Source organism: Nyctereutes procyonoides, unplaced genomic scaffold (genome assembly GCF_905146905.1).
Source record: "Nyctereutes procyonoides isolate TBG_1078 unplaced genomic scaffold, NYPRO_anot_genome, whole genome shotgun sequence".
NCBI lineage: Eukaryota > Metazoa > Chordata > Mammalia > Carnivora > Canidae > Nyctereutes > Nyctereutes procyonoides.
The window spans coordinates 21,318,724-21,336,656 of NW_026575147.1; the positions used below are offsets into that span (position 1 = coordinate 21,318,724).

General features: G+C 41.9%; 1 protein-coding gene across 2 annotated transcripts; it reads right to left on the reverse strand.

Moving 5' to 3' along the window:
- Positions 1–7,303: 7,303 nt before the first annotated feature.
- HRNR (hornerin) lies at positions 7,304–17,693 on the reverse strand. 2 transcript variants are annotated; one of them, XM_055312661.1, is made up of 4 exons: positions 17,605–17,693; positions 16,594–16,751; positions 12,671–14,357; positions 7,304–12,592 (listed from the first exon to the last, which is right to left on the reverse strand). In XM_055312661.1, exons 2-4 carry the CDS (start codon positions 16,729–16,731, stop codon positions 8,256–8,258), a joined length of 6,162 nt encoding a protein of 2,053 aa, XP_055168636.1. In that variant the 5' UTR covers positions 16,732–16,751; positions 17,605–17,693; the 3' UTR covers positions 7,304–8,255. The 2 variants fall into 2 exon arrangements, with proteins under 2 accessions (XP_055168636.1, XP_055168635.1); XM_055312660.1 differs by having other exon boundaries at positions 7,304–14,357.
- Positions 17,694–17,933: the final 240 nt, after the last annotated feature.

Consider the following 17,933-nt stretch of genomic DNA (forward strand, 5'->3'; position numbering starts at 1 on the left):
AGATTCAGATGCATTGAAACGCTGGGACACCTGCGCCCCGATGTTTCTAGCAGCCATGTCCACAATAGCCAAACTTGGAAGGAGCCTCGGTGTCCATCGAAAGATGAATGGATAAAGAAGATGTGGTTTATGTATACAATGGAATATTCCTCAGCCATTAGAAACGACAAATACCCACCATTTGCTTCAAGGTGGATGGAATTGGAGGGTATTATGCTGAAATAAGTCAATCGGAGAAGGATAAACATTATATGTTCTCATTCATTTGGGTAATATAAATAATAATGAAAGGGAATATAAGGGAAGGGAGAAGAAATGTGTGGGAAATATCAGAAAGGGAGACAGAACATAAAGACTCCTAACTCTGGGAAACGAACTAGGGGTGGTGGAAGGGGAGGAGGGCCGGGGGTGGGGCTGAATGGGTGTCGGGCACTGAGGGGGGCACTTGACGGGATGAGCACTGGGTGTTATTCTGTAAGTTTGCAAATTGAACGCTAATAAAAAATAAATTTAAATTTTTTTTTTGTTTGTTTTTTTATTTATTTATGATAGGCACACAGTGAGAGAGAGAGAGGCAGAGACATAGGCAGAGGGAGAAGCAGGCTCCATACACTGGGAGCCCCACGTGGGATTCGATCCTGGGTCTCCAGGATCGCGCCCTGGGCCAAAGGCAGGCGCTAAACCGCTGCGCCACCCAGGGATCCCAATTTATTATAAGAAAAATAAAAAAATAAAAAAGGAAAATTCATATCCAATCTGGATTCCATAATCATGCTTTTGAAACTGGACCTCAGTCATGTTATAGGGAATTGGGATTGTTCTGAGCAATGGGAAAGCGTCATAAAGAGGAGCAAGGCAAGTTACCCAGGCTGCTCCCCCAAGTGGGCAGAAGGAAAGGCTTGGATTAAGGGTGCAATAAGAGTGAGCTCTTTCTGCCAGGCATGTGGACTCTCCTTAAGTAGATGTGGCCTCCATGTCCCTTGAGAGATGTCTCATATAGCAGTGCTGAGTGATCTGAGCTCATTTTCTTCCTCTCACTTCCTTCCTTCCAGCCCCCATCTCCCCATGCACACACTCCTTCAGCCAGCAGTCTGATACATTTATTATTAACAGCTGCTTCTTCGCTGTTACTTGCTGTCTTCTCTCTGCTAATTCTCCCACATTATGCTTTTCTAATTTTCTTCAATTGTGCTGCCAAAAGTGTCCCTATATTCTTAATTCTTTCTTAGAATACTCCCTGAATTCTCTTGTTCTACTAGAACTCTGGATTTACTGTCGTCTGTGAAGTGGAACTTAGTTGCTCCTGGTGGGGTCCGTGTAGGCTACTGGGTGGATGAGCCTAGCTGATCCTGGTGGTCTGTGTGGGCTAGTGGTTGGATTGTGAACAAGTCTGGAGCCAGTCACACTTGAATTTGTATCTGAGCTACACCATGTTTAGGACTGTGTGTCCTTGGCCTCATGACAACTTCTAAAAATCTGTTTGAACACCTTGTTTAAGGATCTCTGCTCCAGAGAGTTGTGAGGTAACAAAAAGGGATAAGTAACCTCACATTGATACATAGCTTCTAGTAGATTCCATATTGTTATTTACCTTTCCTGAAAAGCTGCTGCTACTAGCAAGCGCCATCCTTAGGACAGTAATTGGAAAGTAGAGGAAAATGTGGCTGTAACTTCATCCCTCTCTCCACACACATAAGATTTGGGCCCAGGAGAGGCCCTGTATAGGTGTCCTTCCCTTTCTCCCATACCTGTACCCCTCACTAAGGATTGTTAAGTGTCCTTGAACCCTTCACTTTTCCTTGCACCTGCACTGTCAATTCCAAACCCATGGTTAACTTCATTTTCATAGTTATGTCTTTGCTTATTTTTACCTCCTTTTTGTCTCAAGAGTGTAAGGTACCCTGTTCTTTTCAAGGCTGATTTCTCTGTATCTGCTCTTATCATTTCTTTTTGATCCTTGAGCCAGCAGTGGAATCTCCCTTTCTCTGGTACCAACTGTCTCACTCACAATCTCCTTCCTCTTAGCTTACCAATATTATTCACAAATTGAGTAAATTTTTATTTGGTGTCTTGTATATTTCCAGCATGTAATTTAATTTCTTTTTTTAAATAATAAATTTATTTTTTATTGGTGTTCAATTTGCCAACATACAGAATAACACCCAGTGCTCATCCCGTCAAGTGCCCCCCTCAGTGCCCGTCACCCATTTCCTTTTTTGTAAAGTCTGCTTCATTCCTCCTGTCTACTTTTATCCTCTTTACTACTGAACTTTTTGAACGAATCTTTCCTTTGCATATTGATTTTTAATAATGATTACAACCACAATAACAACAAATAGTAATAAGGATAGCCACTAAAATTTATTGGTTGATTACTGTAGACCAGACACTTTACTAAGTGCTTTATATATTGACTGTGTAGCTGATACTCCACATATCAGTTTAAAAATATGTATATTAGGATCTGATTCTGGACTATTCAGTTATATTGATCTGCATTGTGTACTCTTCTAATACTCTATAGTATTGTTTATTATAACTTTATTAACTACATTTAATGTTCATGCTCATTACTTATTGGAATGCTCATTTTGGCCTCTGGAACACCCCTTTTTTGTGCTTGTCTTCCTATTTTGATTCATCTTTACTGATGACCTTCACTGGCTTTTCTGCTTACCTTAACTCCATCTAAAGCCCCTTAGAACTTGCCTCCAACTTGCTTTTCCAGTCACAGTTCCCAATCCTCTTTCTTTGCCCTACATGCTTCAGCCAAAGACACCTTCTCTTTGGTCCTGAAACACATATTTCTTCCATGTCTTTGCATACAACATCCCCTGTTTTGCTGTGAAATCTGGTCAAGTCACACAGCAGATTGTCCCAGCTATGTGCCTCAGAGTACCTGCTGATTTAGGATCTTCAACATCTAGAATGCTCAGACTTTGTAGATAAGGACCATGCAGCAGCTGGGAGGGCTGCTTAGGGATCTTTCACCTCTGGGGTAGAGCACACCGGGTGGGGGAGTTAGAAAGCACAGGAATAGGTAGTGGGGCAAGGTGGAAATAGGGAATTCTGGCTGTTGGGGGCAGTGGATATAGGATCTTCATCTTTTAAAATGTGCAAGACTGTGGGTGATTGTTTTTAATTAGTTTATAGTGAACTTCAAATGAGGCATGCTTAATGCTAGGTCAGAAATGCCACCCTCTGGAATTAAAGCTAATGAGGACCATTAAATGTGATGAGATAAAATGTGAGGGTGAGTTCTCTGCACCAGGGAGCCTCCCTTGGAAATTGTTCTTAAGTGTGTTGCTAATGAGCGATGGTGTTTTCAAGTGTCCCTCAAGGACATTAAGTATCCTTGCATTGAGGGTGGGAAAAGGGGAGTCAAGAGGATGAAAATCAGTTAATGTGTCTCCAGCAGTGCCCAGAAGAGGGTGCTGCTCTGGTTTTAGATGTTTGATTGTACAGTTGCCCCTTGAACAACATGGGTTTGAACTGCACAGCTCTAATTACATATGGATTTTTTTGATAAGTGTAGCATAGTACTGTAAATGTATTTTCTTAATATTTTCTCTAGCTTATTGTAAGAATATGATATTTTATACATATACAAAATAGGTGTTATTTGAATGTTTATGTTATTGGTAAGACTTGTTGTCAAAGGTACAAACTGTTAATAATTAAGTTTTTGGAGGATTCAAAAGTTATATGCAGATTTTCAGCTGTGCATGGAGGGGAGAGGTCAGCATGCCTAACCTGCGTGTTCAAGGGTTAACTGTAGTTGTGTAAAGAGAAATATTACTAGAGTAGAAGACCTTCCTGGTAGTAACACATGTGTTTCAGTGTCAGATCTGGTCTCAAACCTGGCTCTACTAAGGTAAGGAAGTCACTTGACCTTCCTGAGTCTTCTTTTCCTCTTCAATAAAATGAATATAAAACAACTCTAGTGCAAGGTTATGAGACTGAAACTAGCAATACAAAGTATATTAAATAATATATATAAAACACATAATTTTTAATATTCCCAACTTACATCATACTCAATAAAGATGTTAGTTTCGTAGTCTTTCCCTTTTAGGACAAATTGTTAAAATTCAGGTTACCATAGCATGATAGAGCAACATTTTGAGAATAAGACTCTTTGCTCTAAAATTCCTTTACTAACTCTGATATCTCTTAAATGAATGTATCCAGTGGGAGAGAATACCCCATGGTAGACAACTGATTCCTATTCCCAAGCATATATATTTTGTAGTTAGTAAATTAGATCTTAAGACTTATTACTGTGAATATGTCTCTTAGAATTTGGTTACATCTGAGTGTACAGAAAAAAAATTGATTTTCTTCATCTTCCAAAAGTGAGATCCAGACCTGGACAAGGTATTGAGACCCTATATGATTCTGCCTAAAACAATGACCTTACTGCTTTCTACCTTTAGATTTTATAGTCAGGACAAAGAGAAGAGAAACACATGAAAAACTGGCTTAGGTATGCAACTAGAGCATTTATATGAAATTTCTTTGCTTTCTCTTAGTAGAATAATTTTTTTACTTCAGAACTCTTGAAATTTAGAAGAAGCAAAGAGTAAGGTTGCCTGAAAAAGGGGTCAGGGGCTTGGTCATCATCCTTGTAGACTCAGATGGGATACAATCGCGTGGCAGAGTTGATTAGACTCAGGAAAGCTGTTTCTTTGTAACTAAGATCACCAGGGACTGAAATAAGAAAACTGAAATCCCAAGAGAGACTTCTGATTAGAAAGTCAGAAATGCACTGCCAGAATTATTAGGTATCTATGCTAGTGAATGACTAGTGAATGCTTTTTCTTTTTGGGAAAATTATAGGAAGCTAAAATTTTCAAGGCTCCCTGGTGAGTTTCAAGTCAAACCAGATAGTTGATTGTGTGATTCAGATGATGAATATCATTAGGCACTGATGTACTGATACATATATTTCAACGACTGGGCAGGGCTGGGCCAGATAGTCTGTGCACTAGCTTGTCAGAGTACTTTCTCCCTTGAGCAGTCCTTGATGGGCATTCTAACACAAATCTTTGTGTCCTCTTTTTTCTTGTGAAATAATTTGAGGTATATAAATAAGTGTAGGTGATAATATAATAAACATCTTTTTGCTTAATGGGTTGCCTGGGTGACTCAGTAGGTTAAGCAGCCGACTCTTGGTTTCAGCTCAGGTTGTGATCTTAGGGTCCTGGGATCCAGCCCCACATCAGGGCTCCACACTCAGCAGGGAGTCTACTTGTAGATTTTCCCTCTCCCTCTGCCCCTCCCCACGTAGTGTGCTTTCTCTCTCTCTCAAATCAATCAATCAATCTTTTTTTTTTTTTTTGTGGTGCAGATTTTTTTTTTATAAATTAATTTTTATTGGTGTTCAATTTACCAACATACAGAATAACACCCAGTGCTCATCCCGTCAAGTGTCCCCCTCAGTGCCCGTCACCCATTCACCCCCACCCCCCGCCCTCCTCCCCTTCCACCACCCCTAGTTCATTTCCCAGAGTTAGAAGTCTTTATGTTCTGTGTCCCTTTCTGATATTTCCCACACATTTCTTCTCCCTTCCCTTATATTCCCTTTCACTATTATTCATATTCCCCAAATGAATGAGAACATACACTGTTTGTCCTTCTCCAATTGACTTACTTCACTCAGCATAATACCCTCCAGTTCCATCCACGTTGAAGCAAATGGTGGGTTGTCCTGGTCATTTTTAATTCTTTGCTCTTCTATATAAATTTTGGAATTAGTATGTCAAGTTTCAAAAAAAAGCCTCATGAAGACTTTAAGCAAAATCACCTTTATTGAGGTATAGCTTTCATCTGATAAAGTACATATGTAGAATTATTCTTTTTTTTAAAATTTTTATTTATTTATGATAGGCACACAGTGAGAGAGAGAGAGGCAGAGACACAGGCAGAGGGAGAAGCAGGCTCCATGCACCGGGAGCCCGACGTGGGATTCGATCCCAGGTCTCCAGGATCGCGCCCTGGGCCAAAGGCAGGCGCTAAACCGCTGTGCCACCCAGGGATCCCTGTAGAATAATAATTTTTTAAATTTTCATTTATTTATGATAGTCACACACACAGAGAGAGAGGCAGAGACACAGGCAGAGGGAGAAGCAGGCTCCATGCACCGGGAGCCCGACGTGGGATTCGATCCTGGGTCTCCAGGATCGCGCCCTGGGCCAAAGGCAGGCGCCAAACCACTGCGCCACCCAGGGATCCCCCTGTAGAATAATTCTATCACTCTTTTGCTCCTTTGTGTTCCTCTTTCTAGCCAATTCATAAGTTCTACTCCCATTCCTGGTTAACCACTAATTTACTTTCTGTTTTTTTTTCTATAGTAAGTTTCATGTAAATGGAATCGTATTGTATGTACTCTTTTGTGTCTGGCTTCTTTTGATTAGTATAATGTTTTTGAGATTCATCCGTGTCATGTATATCAGTAGTTCATTCTTTTTTTCCTTCCTAAATAGTGTTTCATTGTATAGCTGTACCATTGCTTGTTTGTCTATTCAACGGTTGGTGGACATTTGGGTTGTTTCTAGTTTTGGGCTATTATTATTAAAGCTTCTATGAACATTCATATAAAATCTTTATATGGAGCAGAATTGCTGGGTGATACAGTCAGGTATATTTATTTAATCTTATAAGAAATTGCCACACTATTTTCCAAAGTGACTATGTCATTTTATTTTTCCACTTGTATCCACACTTGTTGTTGCCAGTATTTTTACTTTTGGCCATTCTAATGGATGTGTAGTAGTGTCTCATTATGTTTTTTTAAATTCATTTATTTATTTATTTGTTTTTCTTTTTTTTTCTCATTATGTTTTAACTTGCATTTCCTTAATGCTTAATGACATCATGCATCTTTTCATGTGCTTGTTGGCCATATGTTCATTTTTTTTGTTGTTGAAGTGTTCATCAGATCTTTTGTTCATTCTTAAATTGAATTGTCTTTTTTTAAAGATTTTATTTATTTATTCATGAGAGACACAGAGAGAGAGAAACAGAGCCATAGGCAGAGGGAGAAGCAGGCTCCCCACAAGCAGCCTGATGTGGGACTCGATCCTGAACTGGGATCACACTCTGAGCCAAAGGCAGATGCCTGACTGCTGAGCCACCCAGGTGGCGTCCCTTGAGTTGTTTGTCTTATCCTTAAATTTTAAAATTCTTTACATATTCTGGGTTATTTGTGAAGGGCAGGACCTTGGAAAAGAGCTTTTTGAGTTAGTTTCTAGTCTGACCATCTATGTGTGAGAAGTGAAATCAAGGAGAGATGAGACAGACCTCAGTATTTTATTATTAATATTTATTATCAGTTTTAATGCAATCCAGTTATTTGAATCCAAAGACTTCAAACAAATATATTATTGTCAAACCAAGGAACTATATAGCAGTGGCAGATAGTCTTGCTTTCCATCTGGGCATAAATGATATTTTCCTGTTTGGAAAGACCAGTGAACTACAACAGTAGGCTGGAGACATTGTATTTTCATGCTATTGCTCTTCCTTTTTAAACCTGGGGCAAATTCTTAGGAGTAGAGGGCAAGAACATTCTTGCTGAAACCAAGTTAGAGTGTACATTTGGATCCTTTAATCTCAAAAGGGTCCATCCCTGATCTTTAAGAAAGAATGCTTTCAATTACTGGCAAGGGAGAAGCTCCAGGTGCTACTTTTTAAATGCAATTTGTTAATTTACTGATTAAAGATTTACCCAAGAATAAGGTATTGGTGGTTTTGATAAGTAAGGAAACAACTGATGCTGCATTTTTGCTTTTAGAATATTCTCCATTCTTTCACCATCCAATGTGGGAGATACCAAAATTATGGTCCATGTTGCTATAAGAGAGGCTTTGGCTCCAGAACTGGTAATGCATTTCTAATACTTTGTTCTTTAGACTTTAGATGAAAGTTTGGCTTTGGTAATATAAATGAGTAATGAGTTCTCAAAAAGATACCTTGACTAAACCCCATGCTCCTCATATGCTTTGTATGTTTTTTCAAAGTTACTCCCACACATAATTTGTTTAACTCAATATTTCTTAACAAAGTGCCCACATACCCTACATTCTTCTGAGGGAACCTTAATAACAAGGAATAGAGTACATGTTTAGAAGAAGAAATAGATATACCCACTCTTAAAATAAGTTTTATAATGAATTGCTTATCTATAATAGTTTTGTATTTTCTTAAATGGATACTTAAGTTAATTTCATTTCACTTCTATTTATTATTCATCCCTAGAATTGGCACCGCTGCTCTTGGACATATTCATAGAGTGGCATGCTGCTATGGACACTGTGGGAACTTGGGCAAGTACTTTTCCCTCCACTGTTATCCCCTTGTCTCTTATAACAATAGTCATCTTGTTTATTACCCTCCTTGCAAATTAACAATGTATTGGTAGTGTTGGATCTAGACTGTCCATATGAGGGTGTAAACTGCCCAAAGCCACAACTTGAGGAACTTTCTACTTTTCTATAACTGCTTCTTGATTGCCCTTCATTACAGTTTGAATGTATACAACCAGATTCCAATGGACCTTGGCTCCATCCTTGGCTTTGTTTCCTACATGTTCTTGACTGCCCATGAATACTCTCATATCCATCAGGCCCCCTATCTGATAGGCCATAACTCCTACCTCTTTCTTTTTGGCCACACTCTGACCATTCCTGGCTGTTTCTTATTGATTGATTAGGGACTAAGCCCATTTTGGGTCTACTACACTCATTATGAGTTCCACTTGAACTTGACCTACATCTCCCTTGTATTTCATGTTGCTCATAGTTAGAACACAGGCCAGATCCAGAACCACATTGTCCAGAGCTAGATGAGTGGCATGAACCAGATCTGTACTGTTCAGAGCCAGAATATTGACCAGATCCAGAACCATGTTGTCCAGAGGTAGATGATTGACATGAACCATACCCATATTGTTCAGAGCTAGAACACTGACCAAATCTAGAGCCACACTGCTCAGAGCTAGCTGAGTGACACGGGCCAGACCCATATTGTTCAGAACTAGAACACTGACCTGAGCTAGATACATGTCGGCTATGGCTAGAAGATCTACTTGATCCAGACTCATGTTGACCATAGCTAGAAGACTGACCTAATCCAGACCCATGTTGCCCAGAACCTGAAGACTGACCTGAGCCAGACTCATGATAACCATATCTAGAGGACTGACCTGAGCCAGATCTGTTTTGGCCATAGCTAGGAGACTGGCCTGATCCAGATCCATGTTGACCACAGCTTGATGTCTGTCTTGAAGCAGAACCATATTGTCCATAGCTAGAGGATTGATTTGAGCCAGACCCATACTGACCATGGCCAGAAGAATGTCCTGATCCAGACCTATGCTGACCATAGCTGGAAGATTGACCTGATCCAGACCCATGATGCCCAAAGCCAGAAGACTGACCTGACCTAGACCCTTGTTGGCCATAACTAGAGGGCTGACTGGATCCAGATTCATGTTGCCCAAAACCAGAAGATTGACCTGAGCCAAAGCCATGTTGGCCATAACTAGAAGACTGACTGGATCTAGACCCATGTTGTCCAAAGCCAGAAGACTGGCCTGATCCAGACCCATGTTGTCCAAAGCCAGAAGACTGACCAGATCCAGACCCATGTTGGCCATAACTAGAAGACTGACTGGTTCCAGACCCATGTTGTCCAAAGCCAGAAGACTGGCCTGATCCAGACCCATGTTGTCCAAAGCCAGAAGACTGACCAGATCCAGACCCATGTTGGCCATAACTAGAAGACTGACTGGTTCCAGACCCATGTTGCCCAAAGCCAGAAGACTGGCCTGATCCAAACCTATGTTGACCAGAGCCAGAAGACTGACCAGATCCAGTTCCATGTTGCCCAAAGCTAGAGGACTGGCCTGAACTAGATGCATGTTGAGCACTGTTTGATGACTGTCCAAAAGCAGAACCATGTTGTCCATAGCTAGAGGATTGACCTGAGCTAGACTCATGTTGCCCAAAGCCAGAAGACTGACCTGATCTAGACCCATGTTGGCCATAACTAGAAGACTGACTGGTTCCAGACCCATGTTGCCCAAAACCAGAAGATTGGCCTGATCCAAACTTGTGTTGACCAAAGCCAGAAGACTGACCAGATCCAGACTCATGGTAACCATATCTAGAGGATTGACCATATCCAGATTCGTTCTGTCCAGAGCTTGATGATTGACCTAAGGCAGATCTCTGCTCAGTGCCAGAAGACTCTCCTGAGCTAGACTCGTGTTGCCCAAAGCCAGAAGACTGACTTGATCCAGACCCATGGTGACCATATCTAGAGGACTGACCTGAGCCAGATCTATATTGTCCATAGCCAGAAGACTGGCCTGATCCAGACCCATGATGACTGTATCTAGAAGACTGACCTGAGCCAAATCTGTTTTGGCCATAGCTAGGAGACTGGCCTGATCCAGATCCATGTTGACCACAGCTTGATGTCTGTCTTGAAGCAGAACCATATTGTCCATAGCTAGAGGATTGATTTGAGCCAGACCCATACTGACCATGGCCAGAAGAATGTCCTGATCCAGACCTATGCTGACCATAGCTGGAAGATTGACCTGATCCAGACCCATGATGCCCAAAGCCAGAAGACTGACCTGACCTAGACCCTTGTTGGCCATAACTAGAGGGCTGACTGGATCCAGATTCATGTTGCCCAAAACCAGAAGATTGACCTGAGCCAAAGCCATGTTGGCCATAACTAGAAGACTGACTGGATCTAGACCCATGTTGTCCAAAGCCAGAAGACTGGCCTGATCCAGACCCATGTTGTCCAAAGCCAGAAGACTGACCAGATCCAGACCCATGTTGGCCATAACTAGAAGACTGACTGGTTCCAGACCCATGTTGTCCAAAGCCAGAAGACTGGCCTGATCCAGACCCATGTTGTCCAAAGCCAGAAGACTGACCAGATCCAGACCCATGTTGGCCATAACTAGAAGACTGACTGGTTCCAGACCCATGTTGCCCAAAGCCAGAAGACTGGCCTGATCCAAACCTATGTTGACCAGAGCCAGAAGACTGACCAGATCCAGTTCCATGTTGCCCAAAGCTAGAGGACTGGCCTGAACTAGATGCATGTTGAGCACTGTTTGATGACTGTCCAAAAGCAGAACCATGTTGTCCATAGCTAGAGGATTGACCTGAGCTAGACTCATGTTGCCCAAAGCCAGAAGACTGACCTGATCTAGACCCATGTTGGCCATAACTAGAAGACTGACTGGTTCCAGACCCATGTTGCCCAAAACCAGAAGATTGGCCTGATCCAAACTTGTGTTGACCAAAGCCAGAAGACTGACCAGATCCAGACTCATGGTAACCATATCTAGAGGATTGACCATATCCAGATTCGTTCTGTCCAGAGCTTGATGATTGACCTAAGGCAGATCTCTGCTCAGTGCCAGAAGACTCTCCTGAGCTAGACTCGTGTTGCCCAAAGCCAGAAGACTGACTTGATCCAGACCCATGGTGACCATATCTAGAGGACTGACCTGAGCCAGATCTATATTGTCCATAGCCAGAAGACTGGCCTGATCCAGACCCATGATGACTGTATCTAGAAGACTGACCTGAGCCAAATCTGTTTTGGCCATAGCTAGGAGACTGGCCTGATCCAGATCCATGTTGACCACAGCTTGATGTCTGTCTTGAAGCAGAACCATATTGTCCATAGCTAGAGGATTGATTTGAGCCAGACCCATACTGACCATGGCCAGAAGAATGTCCTGATCCAGACCTATGCTGACCATAGCTGGAAGATTGACCTGATCCAGACCCATGATGCCCAAAGCCAGAAGACTGACCTGACCTAGACCCTTGTTGGCCATAACTAGAGGGCTGACTGGATCCAGATTCATGTTGCCCAAAACCAGAAGATTGACCTGAGCCAAAGCCATGTTGGCCATAACTAGAAGACTGACTGGATCTAGACCCATGTTGTCCAAAGCCAGAAGACTGGCCTGATCCAGACCCATGTTGTCCAAAGCCAGAAGACTGACCAGATCCAGACCCATGTTGGCCATAACTAGAAGACTGACTGGTTCCAGACCCATGTTGTCCAAAGCCAGAAGACTGGCTTGATCCAGACCCATGTTGTCCAAAGCCAGAAGACTGACCAGATCCAGACCCATGTTGGCCATAACTAGAAGACTGACTGGTTCCAGACCCATGTTGCCCAAAGCCAGAAGACTGGCCTGATCCAAACCTATGTTGACCAGAGCCAGAAGACTGACCAGATCCAGTTCCATGTTGCCCAAAGCTAGAGGACTGGCCTGAACTAGATGCATGTTGAGCACTGTTTGATGACTGTCCAAAAGCAGAACCATGTTGTCCATAGCTAGAGGATTGACCTGAGCTAGACTCATGTTGCCCAAAGCCAGAAGACTGACCTGATCTAGACCCATGTTGGCCATAACTAGAAGACTGACTGGTTCCAGACCCATGTTGCCCAAAACCAGAAGATTGGCCTGATCCAAACTTGTGTTGACCAAAGCCAGAAGACTGACCAGATCCAGACTCATGGTAACCATATCTAGAGGATTGACCTGATCCAGATCCTTGTTGACCACAGCTTGATGTCTGTCCAGAAGCATAGCCATGTTGTCCATAGCTAGAGGATAGACCATATCCAGATTCGTTCTGTCCAGAGCTTGATGATTGACCTAAGGCAGATCTCTGCTCAGTGCCAGAAGACTCTCCTGAGCTAGACTCGTGTTGCCCAAAGCCAGAAGACTGACTTGATCCAGACCCATGGTGACCATATCTAGAGGACTGACCTGAGCCAGATCTATATTGTCCATAGCCAGAAGACTGGCCTGATCCGGACCCATGATGACCATATCTAGAGGCCTGACCTGAGCTAGATCTGTGTTGTCCATATCCAGAAAACTGGCCTGATCCAGACCTATGTTGGCTATGGCTAGAAGACTGAGCTGATCCTGACTCATGTTGCCCAAAACCAGAAGACTGGCATGCTCCAGATCCATGTTGTCTGTGGCCAGAAGATTGACTTGAGCCAGACCTATGTTGTCCATAGCTAGAAGACTCTCTTGAGCCAGACCCATGTAGGCTGTGGCCAGAAGATTGACTTGAGCCAGACCTATGTCGTGCACAATTAGAAGACTCTTGTGAGCTAGACCCATGTCGGCTGTGCCTAGAAGACTGACTTAAGCCAGATCCATAGTGTCCCCAACTTGATGACTGTCTTGAAGTAGAACTATTTGGTCCGTAACTAGAAGATTGACCTAAGCCAGACCCATGTTGTCCAAAGCCAGAAGACTGACATGATCCAGATCCATGTTGTCCACAGCTTGATGATTCACCTAAACTGGATCCTGAACTAGACTCATGGTATTTCTGACTAGAAGACTGATTAGAACCAGGTCCAAATTTTCCATAATTAGAGGACTGCCCTGACCCAGAGCCATGATTTTGTCTTCCACAATTCCCTGAATGACCATCTGAGTTGGATTCATGATATTTTTGCCTAGAAGAATTATTGGAGCTAGAATCATATTGTTTATAGCTAGAAAGATCTCCAGATCCAGACTCTTCATGGCTACAGTTAGAAGACTGTCTTGAGCCAGACCCATGGTGACCAGAGGCAGAGGACTGATCTGAGCCAGATCTATGCTTTTGTCTTCCATAACCTTCTGACTGATGACCAGTCCTCTGGGTAGAGGACTCATAGGAACTTGATTGATTTTTACCTTTGCTTATGGACTGGCCTGATTCAGACCCATATCCCTCATAGCTTGAAGACTCTTTTGATTCAGAATCATATTTTTGTTGTCTACTAAGTCCTGATTGACCACTTGAATTGGATCTATATTGCCTCTGACCAGAAGATTGACTCCCAGACCTCTCTTGCTGATGAGAGCCATGCTTGTTTGTCTTACAATCTTTTAAGTGGCCTGAACTTGTCTCTGTCCTTCTTTCCCCAGAACTTTGCCTGTGTTCTGAACTAGACAAGCCTCCTTGATGCTCCATTCTTCTGTAGCTGGACCTAGGCCTGTATTTAATGCTTCTCCTGGAGCCCCTGGAATAGGAATTATTCTCTCCTGTACTTGACCTTGAATGAAATTGTCTTTTGTCCTCCTCTTCTGTTTCACTTTGTTCCTCTTGGTGCTGGTGCTGATGGTCTCTCTGCTTTGACCCTGAAGCATGGCAATAATCTTTGCCGATGATCTTATTGCAAGCCTGAGCCAGTTTGAATATCATCAGAAGATACTCAGTGAAATTCACTTTCTTGTCATGATCTTGATCCAGATTTTGCATGATGATATCTACAGTGTCTGGATCATCTGGATTCTGTAGAGGAACAAGGTACAAGTGGCAACTATGTCACTGTAGACTACATACCCAGCCAACCATTTGAAAGAAGACTGTAGAAATGTGAATGTTTGGCTTACTTAGGTGGAGCTCAACCACCTAGTTCTTTAGACAGGACTTAGTAGTGTAGTAGTTGTGTAGTAGTTCTTTAGACAAGAAAGAAAGGAATATGTAATGAACAATATAGTGAGGAATTGCTAGAAGATGCAACTGGAAGATGTTAGGGAATAAGGAAATTGATTATATTTTGCATGAAATGGTCAAATATGAATGATTAGCTAATTTATAAATAGGAATTTTAAAAAACGAAAAAAGTGTAGGTCAAATATGAATGATTAACATAATTGTATATGACCTTTATTTGCCCAGCTAATAATTCATTAATCCATTTAGCAAAGATTTATTGTGCACCTACTATCTGCTTAACATTGAGTTAGGTGCAGGGGATAAAGCAGTGGACACGTTTGTTTTCTGACAAAATCTGACAAAATGGAAGTTAAAGTCTCATGGCCCAGACACACAAACTTAAAATTACAGTGTATTGTGATAATGTTTCTGAAAACAAGAGAACCAGTAGGGGGTCAAGGAAGGTTAATGAGAGGAAGTGATGTTTTTTGAAGTATGGTTTGGACTTAGCCAAATTAAGGGGTAGGAAAGGAGGGAGGGCAGCCTGGGTGGTTCAGTGGTTTAGCACTGCCTTCAGCCCAGTGCCTGATCCTGGAGAACGGGGATCGAGTCCCATGTCAGGCTCCCTGCATGGAGCCTGCTTCTCCCTCTGCCTGTGTCTCTGTCTCTCTCTCTCTTGTGTGTCTCTCATGAATAAATAAATAAAATCTTTAAAAGAAAAGAAAAAGGAAAGGAGGGAAAGGGGCAAAATATTGTTCCAAGCAGAGGGAATAATTTGAATAAAGCTGAAGGTCAGAGGATGCATGGCTTATATGAGGAACTGAAAGAAATTCAGGATTGTTAAATTTTGAGGCTCCATAATCAAGAGATATTGCTAGAGAAACAGATCAGATTATGCCTTCTAAGTTGTGTGAAGAACTTTGAACTTTATTTTTTTAAAGATTTTTAAAAATTTATTCATTCATTAGAGAGAGAGAGAGAGAGAGAGAGAGAGAGAGAGAGAGGCAGAGACACAAGCAGAGGGAGAAGCAGGCTCCATGCCGGGACCCCGATGCGGGACTCGATCCCAGGTCTCCAGGATCAGGCCCTGGGCTGAAGGCAGCACTAAAAAACGCTGAGCCACCCAGGCTGCCCCTGAACTTTATTTTTAAAAGCTGTGAGCATTTGGGGCACCTGTGTGGTTCAGTTGGTTAAGCATCTGATTCTTGGTTTCAGTTCAGGTCATGATCTCAGGGTTGTGAGACGGAGCCCAGCATTGGGATCTGTACCAGACATTTGAAGGATTTTGAATTAAGTTGTGATATGATTAGATTTGCACTTGCAGCTGAGATTAGAAGTAGAAAAAGGTCGTCTGAGCCAGAGGACTAGCCATAGTGATGGAAAGAAATGGCTGTTTTGAGACTATTGATGAATTAGATGGAGGGTAGAGGGTGGAGTTACTTGCTGAGATAAGTGGAACCAGATTTCTGCCTTGGGCAAATAGAGGATAGAGTTTAGAAGGAAAATGGTTTCATATCTGACACATTGAATTACACCCTTAGGAATCCAAATAAGAAATATTTAGTAAGAAGCTGGATATAATGAATTGATGATCCAAGAGCTAGATCTAAGTTCCCAAATATTTATTTTTGGAGCTGACATTTTAGGATGGTGGTCACCGTGTTTTATAATTTAGGAGTAACAGGCTAAGTTCCTGAACTCAGAGGCCTTGTGATATCACAATCTCAGAAATGAGCAGTGGTCAGGACATTCTGGACTAAAGAATGACCAAAAAAGGGAAAAAGATACATTTTACCTATCTTTTTTCTGAGAACCATCTTAGTTTTTTATTCCTTAAGAATTACTTACTTACATAGATAGAATATTATATAATTTATGCATTTTGTCTGTTCAGTAGGATCACTTCCCTTGGTCATATTTTGGAAACCATGTGGGTCAACTTTAGATCATATTTCAAGCCTTTACCAAAACCTATTCTCTATCACCAAGTAGAGAGAGTCCTGTCGGAGTTTGACAGATGTGACAAAAAGGCAGGAAGGAGTGAAGAAGAGAATTGCAGCTGTCTTCCATCCTGACCTGGAGTTCTTACCTTCAGAATTTGATGAAATTCATTTTCTAAAAGCTCTTTCAGTTCTTCCTTGTTCAACATGTCACACTCCCCATCCTGGGTGGCATATTGGTAGAAAACATCAATGACAGTGACGATACTTTGTAGGAGTTTAGACATTTTTTTTTTGTAAATTTAACCTAAAGGAAAAAAAAAGGAGACCCACCTCTTATTATTCCTTTTTCTTGCTTAAATATATAAATAGTTCCAATCATTTGTGATATTAGTTCAGAATTAATGAAGCATAATTAATTTCATATTTTTGAAATCAAGAACCAATCCAGAGTTGAAAGTCTTGTTCAAGCCATGTAGCAAGAGAGTGATGAAATTAGGAACAGAATCAATATCTCTTATTTTCATTCCTGAATGAATGTAGGAGCAATGACTTTCTGTTTTGAGCTCCGTGCCTCACCAGGGGTAATTTTATGAGCATTGTCCTGGAGCTAGAGAAATCCTGGGTGTGCCAATCCACCCACTTCCTCAATTCTTCTCTAGGTGCCAACCATCACTGAGGAGGGACAGGTCCATCATGCACATGGTATGCCTGACTCTAACCAAGGGATGCTAGTGGTGAAGCTAGACCCTTAAAATTTGTAGGCCAGAGAAAGTACACAAAATGGGCAATTACAGGCCTAGGTGTTATGGAGCTGGAGGCAGCTGCTATCAGGCCTGCTTCTGTTTTTTTTTTTTTTTTTCATTCTCCAAACAGGGACTAACTCTCAGGCTTTACTGATTACATAACAGAGAAAAAACTCAGTAGTCCAGCAACCTACCTAATGATAATTAGAGCCCTGTGATCTTTGAGGAAATGATCCTGAAGAAAGATGGTACTATCATTCCAAGTCATCTCTGTATTTTCCTTCTCAATAAAGTTAAAATTATATCAAAGTCCCCAAGGTACATTAAAAAGAAACTTGTACCCAGTGCCTCTTTGCCTTAGAGCACATGCTGGATCCTCATGATTTATAGTCCAAAGTACTCCTGTTCACTTACCTAGTACACCAGAGGAACAAGTAGGATGGAGATTGGAGGAGCTTACAGGGTGCTGCTAGCTGGGGGTAGTGGCCTTTTTATAGAGGAGATAATGGTCCTTCTTAGGGAGGAGCTGCTGAGATGTCCTGATTCACTCTTAAATAAGCCCAGCTCCACCTCCACCTCCACCTCCACCTCCCAGGTGTTTGCCTTCTTATTTCCCTACATGTTCACCTGAGATTGCATTAGCAATTCCCAAATCTGGGCTAGTATCAGCCCCACCTACCAGAGTCTCCGGACACTGCAGAAAGACCTCTTTGGATATTCAACAAAGAATCTAGCATAATGCA

Coding starts and splice junctions, on each gene's coding strand:
- HRNR (XM_055312660.1), bottom strand. CDS start 16,731: ATGTCTAAACTCCTACAAAGTATCGTCACTGTCATTGATGTTTTCTAC. Junction 14,358..16,593: donor AATTTCATCAAATTCTGAAG/GTAAGAACTCCA, acceptor GTTCCTCTACAG/AATCCAGATGATCCAGACAC.